General features: G+C 44.5%; 1 protein-coding gene across 2 annotated transcripts in view; it reads left to right on the forward strand.

Moving 5' to 3' along the window:
• Positions 1-21880, forward strand: part of LOC129702216 (sodium/hydrogen exchanger 9B2-like) — a 135146-nt gene that overhangs the window by 35329 nt on the left and 77937 nt on the right. The window contains exons 2-3 of one of the 2 annotated variants that reach the window (XM_055643871.1): positions 2963-3048; positions 19862-19955. In XM_055643871.1, coding sequence (XP_055499846.1) covers positions 19872-19955 — 84 coding nt within the window. In that variant the 5' untranslated portion in view covers positions 2963-3048; positions 19862-19871. The remainder of the gene's footprint in view (positions 1-2962; positions 3049-19861; positions 19956-21880) is intronic. The other variant, XM_055643878.1, reaches the window with a different exon arrangement.

The following is a 21880-nucleotide window of genomic DNA, read 5'->3' on the forward strand; positions in this document are numbered from 1 at the left end:
TTGTTACCAGAGGGTGAGTCCCTACAGTGTAACGCTCTGTCCCTTGCCATAGGTAAGTCGACAGGGCACTTCTGGCGCTGTTGATGGCACTGTAGCTGAGCCCCTCATCATAGTGGAGGCCTGCCAGATATTCCAGAACAGACGGGATGTTCATGTTTCTGTTGGTGATGTTGTTCTTATGACAGTACATTTCCCACTTCCTGATGTAGTCCAGATATTGTTTTTTAGTTGATTGTCTTTGGGCCGCCGAGATCATGTTCGCTGTTCGGTCCGTTAGTCCCAGTTGTAGAAGTGTCGTTTTTAAACTGTACAAATTAGCAGGTTCAAGCTTTTATGGCATGGATGGCTATCCCCTGTCACGGGATGTAGCAACAAGTCTGGGAAAGCAGCCACCATTTTACCAATTACTTTTGCTACCAATCTGATGGATGGATTTCTGATGTCAATGAGGTTGTTGCAAGCCTCGATTAAATCTCTAGCTTTTCCCTTAGGTAGAGTCACCGTCACGTGAACTGAGTCAATGGTGAATCCCAAATAGTCCATAGTAGTGGACGGTGTTAGTAAACTGGATGGATGATAAATCTCAGTTTTTCAAATAACTGTTTTGTGGCTGTTACAGTTTGTATGGCCAATTCCAAAGTTATGCCCACTATGAGTATATCATCTAAATATGCCATAACCATGTGATTACGTTTCCGTAGAAACGCTAGGGCTGGTTTTAAGATTTTCGTGAACAGCCTGGGGACTGACGATAGCCCATTTGGCAGTGCTTTATATTGCCAGCGTTGGCCCATCCAGTTGAATTTTAAGTAACATCTGTGGTCACCTCGTATGGGTACTGAATAGTAAGCATCTTTTAAATCGATGCTGGCCATGAAGTAACCTTTGGAAATTAATTGTTTAGCAGTAACAAAGGTTTCCAATTTAAAGTGAATATATTGTATAAATGTATTCAATTTTGTCAGATCTATGATGATGCGACAACCACCATCTTTTTTGGTTTTGGTAAAAATATATGACACCAATTCTAATGGTTCGTGTTGAGTTATCTCAATTACACCTTTTATGTAAAGCCGCTCCAGTTCAGCTTGTGCCTCTGATTTTTCTTTATCAGAGAGTACGAACACTCGGTTCGGTCTATGTTGAACAGGAGGGCTGCACTTGTGTATAAACTCTATTGTATATCCCTGGATACTGTTTAAGATGTAAGTATCGGTTGTTAGCATGCTCCATGCATTCAAAAACCAGTGTAGTCTCCCCCCAACACCCATGCTCTCCATATATTTTAGGGAACCAGACCCACCTACCTCCATTGTTACCAGTGGCAGGTTTACTTCTTTTTGTAGTTCTTCTGCTGTTGTTGCGCTGGTGCCTGGTTTCTCGGGTTGGTTGGTGTTGGCATTGGGGTTCCTCGCATCTTCCAAGAAGGACGGCCTGGGCCATGGCCTAAAAAAGACTCATGTTTTGAGTACCGGGCCTTCGAGCTTTCACCAGTTCTGCTGGTGGGTGCGTAGGGATGCTGTCTTTGGCTGTAGTTGGTTTTTGTTGGTGTCCTTTTATTTGGGTTCCTCATCGAGCTCTTTTACCTGCTTCGATAGGTTGCCACCGAACAAGAGAATTGGTGGTTTTGTGGCCCCAGGTTTGCACAGTCCTGCAAATTTTGGGTTCAGTGTGGGTTGTATGGCACTTTTCCTGATGTTATTTATGTCGTGCTGGGTGTTACAGAATAGTGCCAGCGCATCTTGTTGGTCCTGGGACATATTCCTGTCGTCCACTGTACGGGCAAATGCTGTTATCCCTGCGGTCAGTAATTTTAGTACTTTTTGTAATTTCACATCCATACTCCTGACCCCTGTTCCGATGTGTTTCCATATTCAGTTGTTGATAATTGGAACGTTCAGAGAAATGCAATTGCCCGATGCCAGATGTCTTCCTGTGGTGTCCAGTACAGCCTGCTCTTGTAACTGGTTTAGTGACATGTAGTCAATACTGGCAGCAAGCTCTGGCTCCAGATTTTTCCCAGTCTGTTCTGGCTGTATAAAATTGGCCACCATGTCCAGCAAGTTCTCTTTTTCTCGCACCCCAGGCACACTTATCTGTTCTTCTGCGGACCCCTCTTCCAGGTCATCCCAGAACTGACCCGCAGTGCTCCCCTCCGGTGAGGTGGAAACACTATGCAGCCCTTGAAAAGGTACTGCTGTGGGTTTGTCATAGGGCCCACAGTGACCCGACTCCATCTCCCGGAGTCTGTCACGTTGGAGCAAATGCTCCACACACCACTCCATCCAGCTCCAGCGCTCTCGGTCGCTGGCCGCCCCGCGGTGTTTCAAAGTCGGACTCCTCTGAGTCCACGACCTTGTTAGATTTGTATTTTGCCTTGCCGCCCGGCCGCGTGGATTTGGCCGGTGTGGCGGCGGCATCGGGCACAGCTGATCCCACTACGGGTGATCCAAGTGCCGTCGGCTGCTCTTGCTGGCTGCCCGCTACTCCGCGGTCCTCCTTGACCGCAAAAAGACCGCAGAGTAAACCCTTACCTGCAATTAGCGGCTTTTAAACTGCCGCCGCGGAGGAACGTCCTTCCACCGCGTCTGACGTTTCGCAATGCGTGTAGCGATATGTCACGCATACGTCCTGGCGAGGTTCTTCACGTAGTCACTCACATGACTCCGAAGTAAAATTCAAAGTCAAAGAATATTCCTGTTTTTAGATAACAGTCACGCTTATCGTTTTACTGTTCAATATTCATTCATACAGTCAGTTACTCAAATATTAGCATTGTATTTGGATAACACGTGCACAAAATACACCATTAAAATATTCGTCATCAATTCTTCCATGGTGATTGCATTTAAGGTGTTTACTTTAAACTGTGGTCAACAACGCACACCTTTCAAGCGATATCTCAGTGACCAACTTTGTATTTTCTTATCTTTGTGTTTTACTCTTGATGTTTTGTTAACAGGGTGGGAAACATTAATTTGTCGTGTATCAGAGACACGGGCAGAAACTGTTAAGAGTGAAACCAACCAGGACGTTAATCCATTAAAGGTCAGTGTTTCCTGTGGGACCACGTTTATCATGTAAGCTCCAACAATAAGCTATAATAAACTGTAAATGCTGAAAATACTCAGCAGGCAGCACCTGTGAAGCACAAACAGCAATAGTGTTCTAACACCTGTCCCTATACCTCCTCAATTACATCCATTCAGAAACCCCAGCAGTCCTGCCAGGTTAGACAGAGGTTCACGCACACCTCCTTTAACCTCATCTACTGCATCCGGTATCCCCAATGTGGCGTCCTTCACATCAGCCAGACTTGATAACGGTTTTGCTGAACACTTACGTTCGGTTCGCCAAGGCCTGCTGGATCTCCCAGTTGCTAAACATTTGAACTTCTCTTCGCATTTCCATATTGACCTTTCTGTCCTGGGTCTCCTCCATTGCCAGAGTGAGGTCACATGCAAATTGAAGGAACAGGACCTCATATTCTGCTTAGGTAGTTGCAACCTATTGGTGCGTATGTTGATTTCTCAAATTTTAGCTAACTAACCTAACCTCCCCTTTCTCCTGTGCCCTACTTTGACTCGCACCATCCCCCTCTCCTTCCACCAAAATATTCTCTCATTTTGTATCCTTATCCCTTTTGGCTTTTCATATTTGGCCTTTGCCCAACAATATACCTATCAAAACCCCCTACTCTCCTGTATCCACCCATCATTTGCCAGGCTTTGTCCTCCCCCACCTCTCTTCCAGCTTTCTCTCCCCATCACACAATCAGCCTGAAGAAGGGTCCCAACCCAAAGCATCACCTATCTATGTTCTCCTGAGATGCTATCTGACCTGCTGAGTTACTCCAGCATTTAGCCATAGAGTCATACACTGTGGAAACAGGCCCTTCGGCCGAACTTGCCCACATCATGCCCCATGCCCAATCTACTAGTCACACCTGCCTGCATTTGACCCATATGCCCCTAAAACTATCCTTTTCATATACCTGTCCAAATGTTTTATAAACATTGATAATACCTGCTTCCCCTCTCACCTTAAACTTATGTCCTCTGGTTCTTGAATCCTTTACTCTGGGTAAAAGGCTGTGCATTTACCCTATCTATTCCTCTCTTGATCTCATACACTTCTAAGATCACCCCACATCGTCATGCGCTCCAAGGAATAGAGTCCTAGCCCATTCAACCTCTCCCTATAGTCCATGCTCTTGCATCCTGACCTGTAAATCTTCTATGCGCCCTTCCCATCTTAACAACATCTTTCCTATAACAGGGTGACCAAAACTGAAGATAATCACCAATTGGACTCAGCTATGTGCAACGGTAACATAACCTCCCAACTTCTATACTCTGACTGATGAAGGCCAATGTGCCAAAAACCTTCTTGTTTGCCCACCCTATCTACCTGTGATGCCACTTTCAAGGAACCATGTCCTGTACTCCTGGATCCCTATGTTCCACAACACTCCCCAGAGCCCTGCCATTCACTGTGTAGGTCCTGCCCATGTTAAACTTCCCAAAATTCAAAACCTCACACTGATCTGTATAAAGGTTCATGAACCATTCTTCAGCCGACTTGCTCAACTGATCAAGATCCTGCTGCAATTTTTGATAACCATCTTCACCATCTACAATACCGGCCACTTTAGTGTAATTTCAAAGTTACTAATCATGCCTTGTATGTTCTCATCCAAATCATTGAATTGGATAACAAACAGCAATGGCACCAGCACCGAGTAACTCATATTTCACTGTACCTTAATTGGTGCATGTGACAATAAACTGACCTTGAAACCTTGAACGCTGAAGCACACGACTAATAAAGCTAGACCCTCAGAATTCCTTTTAATCTTTGCCGTCTCATCTTAAAGCAATGCTTTCTTGTTTTAGACGAGACCTGGGAAACAAGCCTTGGAAAAAAAGACTGACAAACTGCCCTATCTATGCCCCTCATCATTTTAGAAAGCTCTAAGGTCATTCCTTGGCCTCCTATGCTCCAGGGAAAAGTCACAGGCTTTTAATTTGCTCCTCATCACCCATGCCCTTGGCCAGGCAACATTACTGTGAATCTTTTATGTACCCTCTAGCTAAATAACATTCTTCATAAGTGTGCTGATAGAACTGCACAAAGCTGCTGCCCAACCAACAATTTGTACCTCTGTAGAGTGATGTTCCAACTCTTCAACTCAGTGGAGACACAAGACACTGCAGATGCTGGAATCTTGAGCAAAAAACCAAGTGCTGGAGGAAATTAGCAGGCAATATCTATGGATAAAACAGACATCATTACTAATTGCGATACCTACATTCTCTTCCAAGCCATTAATATATAAGACTGACAATAAAGGACACAATCTGTTTTTGTTAAAAATCAGTAATTTTTTGATTGATACTTTGAAGGGCATTGCATTTAAAATCAGGGTGAATGTTCATAGCTCCATGAAAACGTAAATAAATCTTGTCTTCATCGATTCAGAAGTATAAAAGTCAGGAAGTGATTTTGCAGGTGTATAATACTTTAGGCCACATTGGGAGTATAGGGTACAGTTCTGATCAAAACGCTGTAGGAAGGATATGGAGGCTTTGATGAGGGTGCAGAAGAGATTCATCAGGATGTTGTTAGGGCTAGACAGTAGTAGCTAGAAGGAGAAAAAGCAGGAATGGGATACTGATTTTAGATGACCAGCCATGATCATATTGAATGGTGGTGCTGGTTCGAAGGGCCGAATGTCCTACTCTTGCACCTACTTTTCTTCTAGTATAGATGGGGCATGTTGGTCGTCATGGGCAAGTTGGGCCGAAGGGCATCTTTCCGCATTATATGATCTATGACTGTGATATTGATTGTTTTCTTTGGACATCAGATGTTGACAGGAGACCTGATAGAAGTTTATAAGATAATGAAAGGGATAGACAGGGTAGATGGGTTTTTTTCCCACGATGAAAATGTCAAATGCTAGAGACATACTCCAAGAGAGGGGTAAAATTAAAGGTGATTTGTGAGGCAAGTTGTTGCATAGTGGTAAGTGCCTAGAACGAATTGCCAGAGGAGAGTTAAGTTTAGAGTTATTTAAGAGCTTATTTGTTACGTGCACTGGGTATGAACTGGAACTGTGAAATTCTTCCTTCAGGCAAATTAAATAGTAAATGATCAGTTATTGTAAGTAAACCAGACCATGGTAGTACAAACATGTAGAGCTGTCATAGTAATGGTATATATGAGGCAATGGAAACAGATACCTTAGCAAAGTGCAAGAGGCATGTAGGCAGACATAGGAATAGGCAAGGAATTGAGTGAGGGTTTACAGACTGTGCAGGCTGATGGGAACAGTTGGATGGGCATCCTGATCGGCACAGACATGGTGGGCCAAAGGGCCTGTTCCTGTGCTACACTGTTCTATGTCTGTTCTAATTTCATCTATTCTATTGTTGGATAACATTGCATCCTGTCTATTATTTAGAGATAAAACTGCAACTGCATAGTTGAAGTGAAAATGTACCTTTCTGTCTTTATTCTCCCACGGTAGTCTCAAGTTTGCTGCAATTGCGTTAGGTGAGCTTGGTTCTGGTTGATGAATATGCAAGTATATTAACAAATCTTTCATGATTGATCATTATTTTTAAATTCCTCCAGAATGGATTGTAAAGTTCTTTAGAGAGCTAATGCTCATAACAATGGAGCACATTTCAGTTATGCTGTTAATGTTTGTGATTATGTCTAAAACCTTTACTCGTGTAAACAGTAAAATGATTCCTACAAGTAAAATATATATATATCTTTGAACTGAAGCCAAACTATTCATGGCCAAGCTTGGGTTAAATATAGGTCAGATCCAACGGATTTACAATAAATCCTTCAAGAACATTTGTAGGTTAATTGGCTTGGTATAAGTGTAAATTGTCCTTGCGGTGTGTAGGATAGTGATAATGTGTGGGAATCGCTGGGCGGTGCAGACTAGGTGGGCCGAAGGGCCTGTTTCCGTGCTGTATCTCCAAACTAAACTAAAATACACATTCCTTCATCAGGTGTCTGAATTTATTGTCCTCTATTTCTTAAACCGCTTGCACTGCTATACCTAGAGTTATACAGCACAGAAAAACCTTTGGCCCACATTGTCCATGCTGCCTATAAAGGACCCATACTAATTCCAGTTACCACTGTTTCATCCAAAGCCTTCCTTGCCGTAGCAATATTTTCACACATATCAGTATTAAGGTCCATCTGCCGACTGGTCACAGACTTCCAACTACAAAAGCAAAGTATCATCCTCTGTCTCCTATTATGACCAATTTTGGATCCAATTTGCCAACTTGCCTTGATTCCTGTGGCCTCTAATGTTCGGGACTAGCCTTCCATATGAGACGTTGCCAAATTCTTTATTAAAGTCCATATAGACAGCATCAATTGCACTGTCCTCATTCATATACTTATTTACGTCTTTGAAAAGCTCCAGCAAATTAGTCAGACTATAATTATGAAAGAAATGACATGGGTGCAAACAGCAATAGTGGGATATGGATCATGTACAGGCAGATGAGATCAGTTTAATGAGGCATCATGATTGGCACAAACATTGTGTGCCAAAAGGGCCTGATCCTGTGCTGTGCTGTTCTGTGTTAGCAAGATAAATAGTGAGATTAAACGAGTACTTACCAGTACGAAGTTTGATCTGTATTTTATGAGGAGTTACGATGAGGGATTACGTGAAGAACCCACCCAGTGCGCAGGCGCGGCATACTTCCAAGCAGCGGTGTGGAATCACAGGTAGACACAATATATGAAGTAAAGATAGTAAAGATTAAAGAGACATCAGCTCGAGTTTGATCCATATACTGAGGGTGGGAGCGGAGGGCACGTAATCCCTCATCGTAACTCCTCATAAAATACAGATCAAACTTCGTACTGGTAAGTACTCGTTTAATCTCACTATTTTACTTCAGAGTCACGTGAGTGACTACGTGAAGACTTCAAAGATCTGTGATTTCAAACCGTGTAACAGCTATATCACTCGCTGCCGAAGTTATCGAGGGAGGAAGTGGTATCTAAAGACCAACGAATCTGTTTGTTTTTTGAGAACAAAAATGTTTATTAAACAATAACAAAAATAGCTCCCTTGGGCTTAAAATTATAAGTTTGCAGTTTCTAAAATTTTCTCTGCAAACAAGTCTTTCTGCATCAGCGGTTTATGATAAAATATCCGGAACGTCGATTCCCTTGACCATCCTGCTGTGCTTAGGATGTGGTCGATGGGTACATCCATCCGTTCCGCAGCTGATGTGGATGCTGCCCTAATAGAATGGGATTTAAAAACATCAGTGTTAATCCCTGCAGCTTTCAGGACCTGTTTTAACCACCTGGATATAGTTTGGCTGGTTACCCGTCCAAAAGGCTTCTTGTGGCTGACCCATAAGGCTTTTTCACTCCCTCTAAGTGTATGGGTTGTGTCTACATAGTTGTATAAATGGGTCACTACACAGAGCCTAGGTTCTGGAGGGTAGGCCCGGAAGATTAATGGCGAGTTGGACATACCTGGCCTGCTTTGTTTAACTAACCCCGGCATAGTGAATGTGATGCAGTCTGGGGTAGTTACCATGTTGTCCAGTCGTAGTTGATGTAGTGACTGGACCCTTTGTGCAGAGACGAGCGCCATTAGCATGAGGGTCTTGAGTGTGGATTGCTCTAGACTGAGGGATCCCACCGGTGGCCATCCTCTGAGGTGTGATAGCACGACACTTATATCCCATACATGGGTATACCTGGGTGTAGGGGGTTTGTTATTGTAAATCCCCTTGAGGAGTTTTATGACTAGCGGGTGGGACCCGATGCTATGGTGTCCTGTTGGCATAAGATAAGCGGACAGGGCACTTCGTGCTGCATTGACGGCACTGTAGCTCATCTTCTGGTCATGGTGTAAATGGGCCAGGAACTCCAACACGTCCGTGATTGTGGCTGTCTTATACGACGTCCCTGCATCCAAGCAGTACTGCTCCCATTTCTTGATGTATGTCAGGTACTGCTTCTTGGTTGAGTCTCGCAGGGATGCCGACATGGTGGTGATTGTTCTCTCTGATAAACCCAGTTCCTGGTAAGGCCTGGTTAAAACCTACAAACCAGGAGTTTTAATTTTTTATGGCATGGATGACTTATGCCGGATACTGGGTGAGTCAATAGCTGTGGGTGACTGTTAAAGACCATAGGTGACTCAACCACCATGTCGTGAAAGACTGGGAACCATGGTTGGGTAGGCCAGTCGGGTACGACCAAAATACCTGAAGCAGAGTCTGACTGTATTTTCTGGAGTACCCGGCTGATGAGGCAGAAGGGAGGGAAAGCATAGAAGAAGAAATTTCCCCAATCCAGCGTGAAGGCATCTACCGCTGCTGCCTCTGGGTCTGGTTCCCAAGCCACATACATGGGTAACTGGTGATTCAATCTAGACGCGAACAAATCTATATCTGGCGTTCCATATTGCTTAGTAATTTTTGCAAATATTTTTGGATGTAACATCCATTCGATGTTATCATTGAATTTCCGTGACCTGGTGTCTGCCACTGTGTTTAGCTTACCTGGTAGATAGGCAGCTGATAGCCAAATATGTCTCTCGACACACCATTGCCAGATTATATTAGCCAATTTGTCGCATGATACTGATTTTATGCCACCCATGTGCTTGATGTAGGCCACCACCGTTGTGTTGTCAATCATTAACCTAACATGCACGTGCTGCATATTGGATGAATATGCTTTTAGCCCATAAAAGGCGGCCAGCATTTCCAAATAATTTATGCCTAGTGAGTGTAGTAGCGATGTCTCGAAATTAGTCCATCTGCCACCTGTGCTGGATATAGAGTTAGTAGCTCCCCAGCCTAAAGCACTGGCATCGGTCGTGATGACTATGTTAGGATTGGTGATGGCAATGGGACTGTAACTGTGCCAAATATTTTCTGACCACCACTGAAGTTCTGATATGGCCTCAGTGGGTAAATACATTGTTCGGTCATAATGCCCCCTACTTTGGTGTACAGGTGCACAATCTTTTATCCGAAAGCCTTGGGACCAGACACTTTTCGTAATTCAGAATTTTTCGGCTTTCGGAATGGAAGATTTTTAGCGTAGTGGTAGAGTGCTCGGCTCATATCCGCAAAGTCGCGAGTTTGCGCCTCGATCCCGGCAGTTACTCAATCGCGAGTTTGAGTCTTCAATGTAGTTTTTTCTTGCAGAATAGGAGAGAATAGGGAGGGTTAGACTGCGATCATTCTCTGCGAGATGATCTTAGTGCGGGAGACAAGTGTAGGAGAGGTGTACTGACTGTGTGGGCAGAACTTTGGAAGTGATTGCCCACCATTCTCAAAAGCCGCTGTGTCTCCCTGTCCCTCCAACTCCAGAGGAATCCGCTCCCCGATGGGCCGCTACGGCGACAAGTGGCAGTTCGCCCACAGCCCGAGCTGCGCCCCCTCATCCGCAACCCGGGTTCCTCTGGAGTTGGAGCGGGGCTGGGCTAGAGTTGTTGCTGGCTGTGAGTCTCTGGGATCTCCGTGCTTGCAGTGGGCCTGGGGGTCGGTGCCCCGATGAGGGGGCGCAACTCGGGCTGTGGGCGAACTGCCACTTGTCGCTGTAGCGGCGCATCGGGGAGCGGCTTCTGGTGGTCCTGACGTCTCTCAGCTCCTGTCCAGGGGGATGGCCGGAGACGTCAGGACCAACAAGAACCCGCTCCCCGATGCGCCGCTACAGCGACAAGTGGCAGTTCGCCCACAACTCGAGCTGCGCCCCCTCATCCGCAACCCGGGTTCCTCCGGAGTTGGAGCGGAGCTGGGCTAGAGTTGCTGCTGGCTGTGAGTCTATGGGATCTCCGTGCTTGCAGTCGGTGTCCCGTTGGTCCTGACGTCTCCGGTCATCCCCTAGAATGGAGCTGAGACTGGGAACTGTACCGCCCTTGCCCCCTCCCTCTGCAACGGCAAACAACCCCACAGTTCCCAGTCTCAGCTCCTGTACAGGGGGGTGGCCGGAGACGTCACAGCCCGAGCTGCGCCCCCTCATCCGCAACCCCAAGACCAAGACGTACTTTGCACACCATTAGCTTCTGTCCCTACGGGGAGCGTGTTCCTCTGTAGTTGGAGCGGGGCTGGGCTGCTGCTGGCTGTGGGTCTCTGGGATCTCCGTGCTTGCAGTGGGCCTGGGGGTCGGTGTTCCGTTGGTCCTGACGTCTCCGGTGACTGGCACTGGCTCCGACGTGAAGACAGTGCAAAGCTCCCGCGCCGGTGCAATGGGCGGGGAGCTGGAGAGGGGAGGGAAGGGGTCACACGTATGGCCAGGAAGCAGAGGGGTGTAGGTGGGGTGAAACTGAAGGGAGCGACAATTTGCTGCTGCCTGCCCGCTGAGTTTAAAAGTTCCCACGCAAGACTCACGATACACTGTGTATCGTGTCTACCGTGGGAACATTTTTAACTCAGCGGGCAGGCAGCAGCATATGGTCAATTATTAACCCTCCCACGCAATATACCCTCACCTTCTCTTTTATGAATGGGGATTTAGTTCCCCTTTCTTCGAGGACCGACCGGAGGTTCCGCTGTCACCTCTGCGGGCCGCCCTCGGTGAACGTCTTCAAGGACCTTTTTTCAAGGACCGAAAAAATGTCCGCTATTCAGAGCTTTTCGTTATTTGGAACTTCGGATAAAAGGTTGTGCACCTGTAGTGCATGAGTCCTTGCTCTTTGTAAATTTTGGTAATGCAAGGGTCCATATTGTGGAGCTGGAAATGCTGCTACAATACTCCCAATGACTCTGGCAACATGCCGGATCCTTGGTTGTGTATTTGCGATTAAATTGTTGCATGCTTGCGCTAATGCAACCTTTTTATCCCTTGGCAGAGTAACAGTCATGTGGGTAGAATCGATGGTGAAGCCTAGATAGTCCATATTAGTTGACGGCTTCAATTTCGATTTATCTGGGTGTAGAACAAATCCCAACGTTTCAAGGAGTTGTTTAGTAGCTGAAACTGCTGCGACAGCTAGTTCCTTGGTTCTCCCCATTATGAGAATATCGTCCAGATAAGCCATGACTAGGTATTTTTGTTCTCTCAATATTTTCATGGCTACTTTAAGAATTTTGGTAAATAATCTGGGAGCTGTTGTTAACCCATTGGGCAGTGCTCTATATTGCCATAGTTGCCCCATCCAGATAAATTTCAGGTATCTAAAATGATCCTTGTGAATGGGTACTAAATAGTAAGCATCTTTGATGTCTATGCTTGCCATGAAGTATCCCTTGGAGATCAGTTGTCTGGCAGTGACAAATGTCTCCATTTTGAAATGTTGATACTCAACAGATTGATTTAGTGATGTTAGATCAATGATGATGCGACATCCACCATCTTTTTTGGTTTTAATAAATATATTTGATACAAATTCCAATGGCTCATGTCTGGTCCTTTCAATGACTCCTTTAGACATGAGCCTATCTAGTTCAGCCTGTCCTTCCTCCTTCTCTAGTTCAGTGGGAAGGAATACCCTTTGGGGTATATGCTGAACCGGCGGTATTATGCCTGTTTTAAATTCAATTTTGTATCCACTAATACTGTTGAGTATGTATTGGTTGTTAGTGATAGTACACCAAACATGTTTAAATAATCGTAAACGCCCTCCTGTTAGTAAAACACCCTTGGTTTTTGTATGTTGACAGGAACCAGACCCACCTACCTCCATGTTCATTTTTGGGAGCGTCTTCGTTGGTGGGTTTGGCTCGCGGGCGTTTTTGTTGGTGCTGTCACGGGGCGGCGTATCTTCCCACGGCTCCGCTCTGGGCCCCTCTCTAAAAAAGAGCTATGGGGGTAGTGAGGAGCGGTCGCCAGGCTTTCACCAGTCCGGTATCTGCTGGTGGATGCCGAGGGGTGCTGCCAACTGGGTGTCTTCGCCCTGCTCGGCGCTGGTCCTGCCCTCATGAGGCCTACTGGTTTGGCCGCCTCTTCAAGTTCTTTGAGCCTTTTTCCCAGGTCAGCCCCAAATAGCAGCGCCTCTTTCTCTGGCGCAGGAGCTTTGCAAAGCCCCGCATATTTGGGGTTGAGGGCAGGCCTGATGTTTTCCCGCCTTAAGTTGTTCATCTCAAAGTGGGTGTTACACATCAGAGCTAGGACATCCTGTTGAGGTGTAGTGAGGTCCGTGTGCTCTGCGGACCGAGCAAAGGCGGTGATGGCAGCGGTATGGAGCTTCAGGATGCGCTGCATCTTCAGCTCTTGGCTCCTAATGTGTTGGCCTAGCTGGCTCCATATCTGGCCATTGACGGTCTTAACCCGCAGCGCCTCACAGTTCTCGGGTGCCGTGTATGTCTCGAGAGCCTCCTGGATTACTTTTTCCTGGAGAGGCTTGTTGGATAGCCGGCATTTTGGGGCCGCCATTTTTTGGGGTCAGCATTCTCCCGGCCTTCGGGGGCGCCGCATACCTGTTGACCACACCCAGCAGCTCTTCTTCCTCCTGCTCCCCTGGCATACTTGTGCAGTCGTCCGCCTGCCCCTGCGATAAGCCAGCCCAGTCCTGGCTTCCCTTGCTGACCTCAAACAAGGAGGGAGCAGAGGGGTAAGGTGACGGTTTGGAGGAGGCCTCAGCCCGTCCTCCCTGGAGATGCCTTGCCTGCATCCCCTGCTCGAACATTTGTTCGAGGAGCTGCCTCATGCAGCTTAAGCGGCTGTCTCCCCGTTTAGCCGGTGGAGAATGTTCCCGTTCCTCCGACGAGTCAGAGACCACCGGCCGGTCCGTTTTACGGGTGGATTTCCTCCCTGTGCGAGGTGTTGAAGTCGGCAGCACAGGGAGCGGCTCGGGGTCGGGTGTACGGGAGCGCTGAAAATGCTCCTCTGCCGCCAGTGGCTGCCGCCCAGATGTCGACCCTTCCTCGGGGGGAGTTGGGCAGGCAGTCCGTTTGCTTTGTCGCTTGCGGGTAGCCATGCTAGCGACTTCTGTAATACAAAAGACTCACTTACCTGAGGTCTTGTCTTTATCCTGCAGCTGGAGAGCCTGGCTCCAGCTGCCGCCGCTGTTGCGCTGCTGGCGTAATGCCGCGCCTGCGCACTGGGTGGGTTCTTCACGTAGTCACTCACATGACTCCGAAGTAAAATTACTGTTTCAAAGCATCACTTTATGATCAATAATGGCTATTTTAACATGCAAGTTGAATTGCTAAACATGTTTCAATTTGTATTGTTTATTTAACTTTGTCTTTATTTAAAATAGTTAGATCTATTGACGATGAAGGAATAAACCAGATGAAGTGTAGCTTCATGATAATTCATTGTTGTTACATCATATAACCATATAACCATATAACAATTACAGCACGGAAACAGGCCATCTCGACCCTTCTAGTCCGTGCCGAACACATATTCTCCCCTAGTCCCATATACCTGCGCTCAGACCATAACCCTCCAATCCTTTCTCGTCCATATAACTATCCAATTTATTTTTAAATGATAAAAACAAACCTGCCTCCACCACCTTCACTGGAAGCTCATTCCACACAGCCACCACTCTCTGAGTAAAGTAGTTCCCCCTCATGTTACCCCTAAACTTCTGTCCCTTAATTCTCAAGTCATGTCCCCTTGTTTGCATCTTCCCTCCTCTCAGTGGGAAAAGCTTATCCACGTCAACTCTGGCTATCCGTCTCATCATTTTAAAGACCTCTATCAAGTCCCCCCTTAACCTTCTGCGCTCCAAAGAATAAAGCCCTAACTTGTTCAACCTTTCTCTGTAACTTAGATGCTGAAACCCAGGCAACATTCTGGTAAATCTCCTCTGTACTCTCTCTATTTTGTTGACATCCTTCCTATAATTAGGCGACCAAAATTGTACCCCATACTCCAGAATTGGCCTCACCAATGCCTTGTACAATTTAAACATTACATCCCAACTTCTATACTCAATGCTCTGATTTATAAAGGCCAGCACACCAAAAGCTTTCTTTACCACCCTATCTACATGAGATTCCACTTTCAGGCAACTGTGCACAGTTATTCCCAGATCCCTCTGTTCACCTGCATTCTTCAATTCTCTACCATTTACCATGTACGTCCTATTTTGATTTGTCCTGCCAAGATGTAGCACCTCACACTTATCAGCATTAAACTCCATCTGCCATCTTTCAGTCCACTCTTCCAACTGGCATAAATCTCTCTGTAGACTTTGAAAATCCTCTTCATTATCCACAACCCCTCCTATCTTAGTATCATCTGCATACTTACTAATCCAATTTACCACACCATCATCCAGATCATTGATGTACATGACAAACAACAGTGGACCCAACACAGATCCCTGTGGCACCCCACTGTCACTGGCCTCCAACCTGACAAACAATCATCCACCATTACTCTCTGGCATCTCCCATTCAGCCACTGTTGAATCCATCTTGCTACTCCACCATTAATACCCAACCATTGAACCTTCTTAACCAACCTTCCATGAGGAACCTTGTCAAAGGCCTTACTGAAGTTCATGTATACAACATCCACTGCTTTACCCGCATCAATTTCCTGAGTAACCTCTTCAAAAAATTCAAAAGGATTAGTCAAACATGACCTTCCAGGCACAAATCCATGTTGACTGTTCCTAATCAGACCCTGTTTATCCAGATGCTTATATATGTTATCTCTAAGTATCCTTTCCATTAATTTGCTCACCACTGACGTCAAACTAACAGGTCTATAATTGCTAGGTTTACTCTTGGACCCCTTTTTAAACAATGGAACAACATGCGCAGTACGCCAATCCTCCGGCACTATTCATCCTGGCCCTTTACTGGCACTTGACATGATTTAGACCATCCAGCAAATTTACAAACTTAGCAGTAGCTCACAAAAAACTGTCTCTCTTCACTCTACAGTTTTGTGTGTTCTGAAAATCTACTGTGATTTTCCCTTTCTTTTGTTTGGCCTTTCTAGGGTTCTCCTCCCTCTCCTTTTTCTATTGCCCTTCCCATAAACGGCAAGGGTATCCTATTCCTCCAGATTGTCATCTTGACAGTTATGCAAGTTGGCCTTTATAAGGTTCCTATAATAGGTTAATTTGCCTTTACGTTTTCATTAGTGTTAATCAATTTACTAGTTATCAAAAATGAAGGAGCAGATTTAACGAACTTCTTATAAGCAAAGGATGTATTCCCAATCCCTGCAATTCAATCTTGCTGTGGCCCTTGCACTCTTTCTTTTATCTACACTTTCTCTGTGCTGTAACATTATATTCTGCATGGTTTGTTTGTATTCATTTATGGATATTTTAACTGGATAGCATGCAAAACATTTTTTTTACTGTATCTCAGTACACATGAACCAATAACCAATAACCAAAACCACACATGATGCCCCTAGCTTCTAATTTCTTAAGAAAAACACTTAGACAAAAACCTAACATTTTGCCAGGTTGCATTTTTAACCGAGTTACTACAAAGTAATCAAGAGTTAATATCTAAGATCCCGTAAAGAATCTTGTCAGCCAAAAATTGTCAGTTCAGGTGTGGTGTCTAGGGAAGGTCTCTACATTTGTGGCAATGGCCCACACAATTCTGAGTTAATTAACCAAGGGAAAACATTGCTAAAATTGCAAAACATTTTGTGCAATTGTCAATGATTATTTATCAAAAATATTTCAGGCCACCTTGCCGTTTATGGCTGTATTTTATTCCATCCACCCAGTTTGGCATACCACAACATTCCAATCCACCAATAATTTGCCAATCAATCGGTCTGCATTAATTGTGAAGAATGCACTCATTCCCACTTAGTACATCTCTTGGTGGAGTGTTCTGAAGCCCCCAGTCACAGATCAAAGAACCAACACTGAACCTGAGATTTGTTAGGTGCGCAATGTTGCTTAGGTCATTGACATTATGAAACGCGGGCTGAACCAGTTGTAACTAGCAGTTGGAAGATGACATTGAATAAACTGACACACCCTTTCAAAGTTCTGATGTGGTTTCTAAAGTCCACCCTGAGGTAGTTTCACCTAGAACCAGAACCTGATATTTGCGGGACTTTCATATGCAGAGAGAATGGAGCAGCTGGGCTTGTATACTCTGGAATTTAGAAGGATGAGAGGATATCTTATTGAAATATATAAGATTATTAAGGGTTTGGACACACTGGAGGCAGGAAACATGTTCTTGATGTTGGGGGAGTCCAGAACCAGGGGCCATAGTTTAAGAATAAGGGGTAAGCCATTTAGGACGGAGATGAGGAAACACTTTTTCACACAGAGTTGTGAGTCTGTGGCATTCTCTGCCGCAGAGGGCGGTGGAGGCCAGTTCTCTGGAAACTTTCAAGAGAGAACTAGATAGGGTTCTTGAGATAGCAGAGTCAGGGGATATGGGGAGAAGGCAGGAACGGGGTACTGATTGTGGATGATCAGCCATGATTGCATTAAATGGCGATGCTGGCTCGAAGGGCCGAATGGCCTACTCCTGCACCTATTGTCTATTGTCTATTGGCAGTAAGCATGAGATCCTTTATAATGCCAGCTGCCTGAAGCAAAACATTTCTGACGGAAACTCTTGTTAAAATGGTTAGGTAAACTGAAATCATCACCAGACAAAATCATTGGCAAGTCCGACATATGAACCTACATTGCTACAGCTATGCAACTAGCTTTGAAAAACTTGTTTTGGTCAGCCCAAAGTTAATAGCATCATGAAAACATTACATTAGATAATGGTTATGTCACAGTGATGGGCTTGTTAATATCGACCATTGATGATAAATGGTCTAAAGCTTGAAATGAGTTTGCACTGCCATACATTGGTTGTATACATCTCTTCCCACAGTAGAATAAAATTTAGCATGACCCCATTAGTGAGCAGAAACATGGGTCAATGTATATATTATGTATGAAGCACTCAAGATATGCGAGAAGAACGTCAGGCAACAGAACCAATAATAAACGTGGCTATCTAAAGGTGCAAATCTTTGATTTTTGATTGATCAGAGACCCTCAAAACTGACTGGAAGCAGGTAGTTGGTCTTAACACAGGAATGCTAGTTTGACGCTTGATGCTGTACGCAGGCTTGCACAAAAATCTTTACAGATAGATGGCCAAAGGGCCTACATGTAAGCATTGACCTGTTAGCCTTATCCGTAAAGCACAGGTGGAAAAACTGGAATTACCAAGCTGGTATGACTGCAGCAGAATGACTAGACAACACCCATTGTGGTAGACCCCAAATCAGACAAAACCATCAGTCTCTAACTGCAAGGTGACAATGAACATTGGAAATGAGAAGCATTACGTCATAAGCAATAATCTCATTAAGATGGAAAGAGTGCAGAGAACCGTGCAAGATATTCCAAATTGTTTTTAGGTTCTGAGAAACGTTGCTTTGAGGTCCTTTATAACTTTAATCAGTTGTACTCGTTCGTAAAGTTTTGTGATCCAAGATTTAGATGTCGCTTTTTACATTTTTTTTACCTGTTCAGATCCTTTCAGATAATTTAATGTGGCAAAGTATGAGGTCACGCACTTGTGTAAGAAAAATCAAAAGGCTGATTATTATCTAAATGGAGGGAGACTGAGCTGAAGTACTGACTGATCTGAAGGGTCTAGGTGCTACTTGTGAATGAAACATAGAAACATAGAAAATAGTGCAGGAAGAGGTCATTCGGCTCTTCGAGCCAGCACCACCATTCATTGTGATCATGGCTGATCGTCCCCAATCAATAACCCGTGCCTGCCTTCTCCCCATATCCCTTGACTCCACTAGACCCTAGAGCTCTATCTAACTCTCTTAGATCCAACCAGTGATTTGGCCTCCACTGTGCTCTGTGGCAGGGAATTCCACAAATTCACAACTCTCTGGGTGAAAAAGGTTCTTCACACCTCAGTCTTAAATGGCCTCCCCTTTATTCTAAGACTGTGTGGCCCCTGGTTCTGGACTCGCCGAACATTGGGAACATTTTTCCTGCATCTAGCTTGTTCAGTCCTTTTATAATTTTATATATTTCTTTAAAAAACACCCCTCATCCTTCTAAACTCCAGTGAATACAAGCCTAGCCTTTTCAATCTTTCCTCATATGACAGTCCCACCATCCCAGGGATCAATCTCGTGAACCAATTGTCTATCCACGTCAACACCAATACCATGTGCTCTAATTTTAGTCACCAGTCTCCCGTGTGGGACCTTATCAAAGGCTTTCTGAAAGTATAGATACACTACATCCACTCTCCCCTTCATCCATTTTACTTGTCACATCCTCAAAAAATTACAGAAGATTAGTCAAGCATGATTTTCCTTTCATATATCCATGCTGACTTGGACTAATCCTTTTACTGCTATCCACGGGACAATCGCCATCGCCAGCCGGGGGCTTTGACTTTGACTCTGACATCGGGGGGGGGGGGGGGGGGGGGGGGGGGGGGGGGGGGGGGGGAGAGTGCAGTGGAGAGATAAGTTTTTTTTTAAAAGTTTTTTTGGCCTACCATCACAGCGATGTGATGGATGTTTATGTAAATTATGTTGTGTCTTGGGTCTATTTGTTTGTAATGTATGGCTGCAGAAACGGCATTTCGTTTGGACCTCAAGGGGTCCAAATGACAATTAAATTGTATCTTGTATCTTGTTGTATCTTGTTCCTGTGCTGTACTGTTCTGCGCTATGTACTGTTCTATGTTCTAAATCCTGTTTTCAGCTTCCTTACATTATTTACTTTAATTTCACTAAAAGCCTTGATTAAGGCACAAGAAAGTCTTAAGTTTGGGACTGTTCCCTTAAGGGGGTGAATGCAGAGACCTGGACAAATTTAAAGAGATGAAAACATTTACGGCAGTTCTACTTCCTGAGGACTGGGGTGCCTTGGAATCTTGTGACAGCATCTCTATTCCTTTTTCAGTTTATTCAAGATGAAAAACAGTATTGAACACTTAAATAATGCTTCGCACGAAGATAAAACTGCACAGGCAACTCTGAAATTGTCAGAGTCACAGGTACGTGTGAATCTTTATAAAAAATAATTTGTCTAACAAAATTGTGTACATTTTTCCTATTTACATTGTTTATATTATTGAGATTCGTTCATGTGGTTCTTGAGCATGTTATTCGTTGATTGTAAAATAATCCATACTGCAAATATTTCAGTAAGACGTTTCATTTTAGTCATGCAGCACGGAAATAGGTCCCTCAACCCAACTTGACCATGCCAACCAAGATGCCCCTGCTAAGCTTGTCCCATTTACCCACGTTTGGTCCATATCTCTCTGAATCTTTTCTATCCATGTACCCATCCAAATGTCTTTGAAATGCTGTAAAAATAGGTTTTGTTCAGTTTTCAGTTTGAATTTTGGAATTATTTCTTCTGACCTTTTAATTTAAAAAATAAGACGCATTGATGAAATATACATACAAGAAATGCAAAACGTTCATGGCTTTACATTCATAGTGTTGTCCAGTCTGGGGATTCATAGTGTAAGTTAATATATTAGTTTGGTTTGGGACCAGCTCTGCCCAAGACCGCAAAAAATTGCAGAGTTGCAGATGTAGCCCAGAGTTGCAGATGTAGCCCATCGATCAGACTTTCCACCTTTAACTCCATCTATACCACGCTGCCTGGGAAAAGCAACCCATATAATCAAAGACTTGTCCCACCCCAGTCATTCCTTCGTCCTGCAGAACCAGACTCGGCAACAGCTTTTGGCCCGCTTTTTTAAGTACCATTCTATAAGCTGGGGTACTGTCCAATTTATATCTACCCCATTGTGGACACAGGACTATATGGATCCAGTGCATTACAGTGCTGAAAACTATATTCTGCACTCTGTATCTTCCCCTTAATCTATTGTACTTGTGTTTGATGATTGTATTTATGTGTAGTATGTCTAATCTGTTTAGATCGCATGCAAAACAAAGCTCTTTACTGTTCCTCACTACACTTGACAGCAATAATCGTAATCTAAACATTCTTTGTACAAAGTGCATTGCTGCCCATGCAGCCTCTTTGAACAAGTCTCCTTGGGGGGGACTATATATAAACACTGCTGTAATTTCTACATGGTGAAACCAAAATGTGTAAAAATACCCTTTATTAAAATCTGACAATGTGCACTTTAACCACATGTGATTTTTTTCTATTACAAATCTCAAATTGTGGAGTACATGGGCAAATAAATAAATGACGGGTCTTTTTCCCAAACATGATGGAGGGCTCTGTATCAGCCAGAGTAGACTTGATGGGCTGAATGGTCTAATTCTACTCCAAGAACTTATGAATACCCTAAATACCGTTTGACGACACTTCCACCCAAGGAGAAAGGTTCTGTCTGTCAACCCTATCTATGCCTCTCATAATTTTATAAACTTCCATCGGGTCTCTTTTAAACTTCCAGCATTCCAGGAAAAATAATCCAGGTGTATTACTCTCCTTGAGCTAATACCCCGTAATCCAGACAGCATTCTGGTAAACCTCTCTGCACCCTCTCCAAAACCTCCACGTTGTTCCTGTAATGGGATGACCAGAATTGCACGCAATGCACCAAATGTGACTTAACCAAATTCTTACAGAGCTGTATCCTGACTTCCTAATTCTTATGCTCAATGCCAGGACCAATGAAGGCGAGTGTACCATATGCCCTTTTTTTTACCACTCTATCTACTAATGTTGCCACTTTCAGGGAGCTATGGACCTGGATTCCAAGACACCTCTGTACATCAAAGCTGTTGCTGTTACTGTTATGGGTCCTGCCATCAACTGTGTGATCAGGTTGTGACGCACTGAAAAACTGGAATTAAAGCATGGCAAAAAAAACATTTTGTGCATTAAACCTGTTATTGTCTGGGCTGCTTTTTTGTTCTAAACAAAAATAAACTGCTGGACAAACTCAGCCGGTCAGGCAGCCTCCGATCAGTTTGAGGAAGG

The sequence above is a fragment of the Leucoraja erinacea genome, chromosome 1 (genome assembly GCF_028641065.1).
Source record: "Leucoraja erinacea ecotype New England chromosome 1, Leri_hhj_1, whole genome shotgun sequence".
Taxonomy (NCBI): domain Eukaryota; kingdom Metazoa; phylum Chordata; class Chondrichthyes; order Rajiformes; family Rajidae; genus Leucoraja; species Leucoraja erinaceus.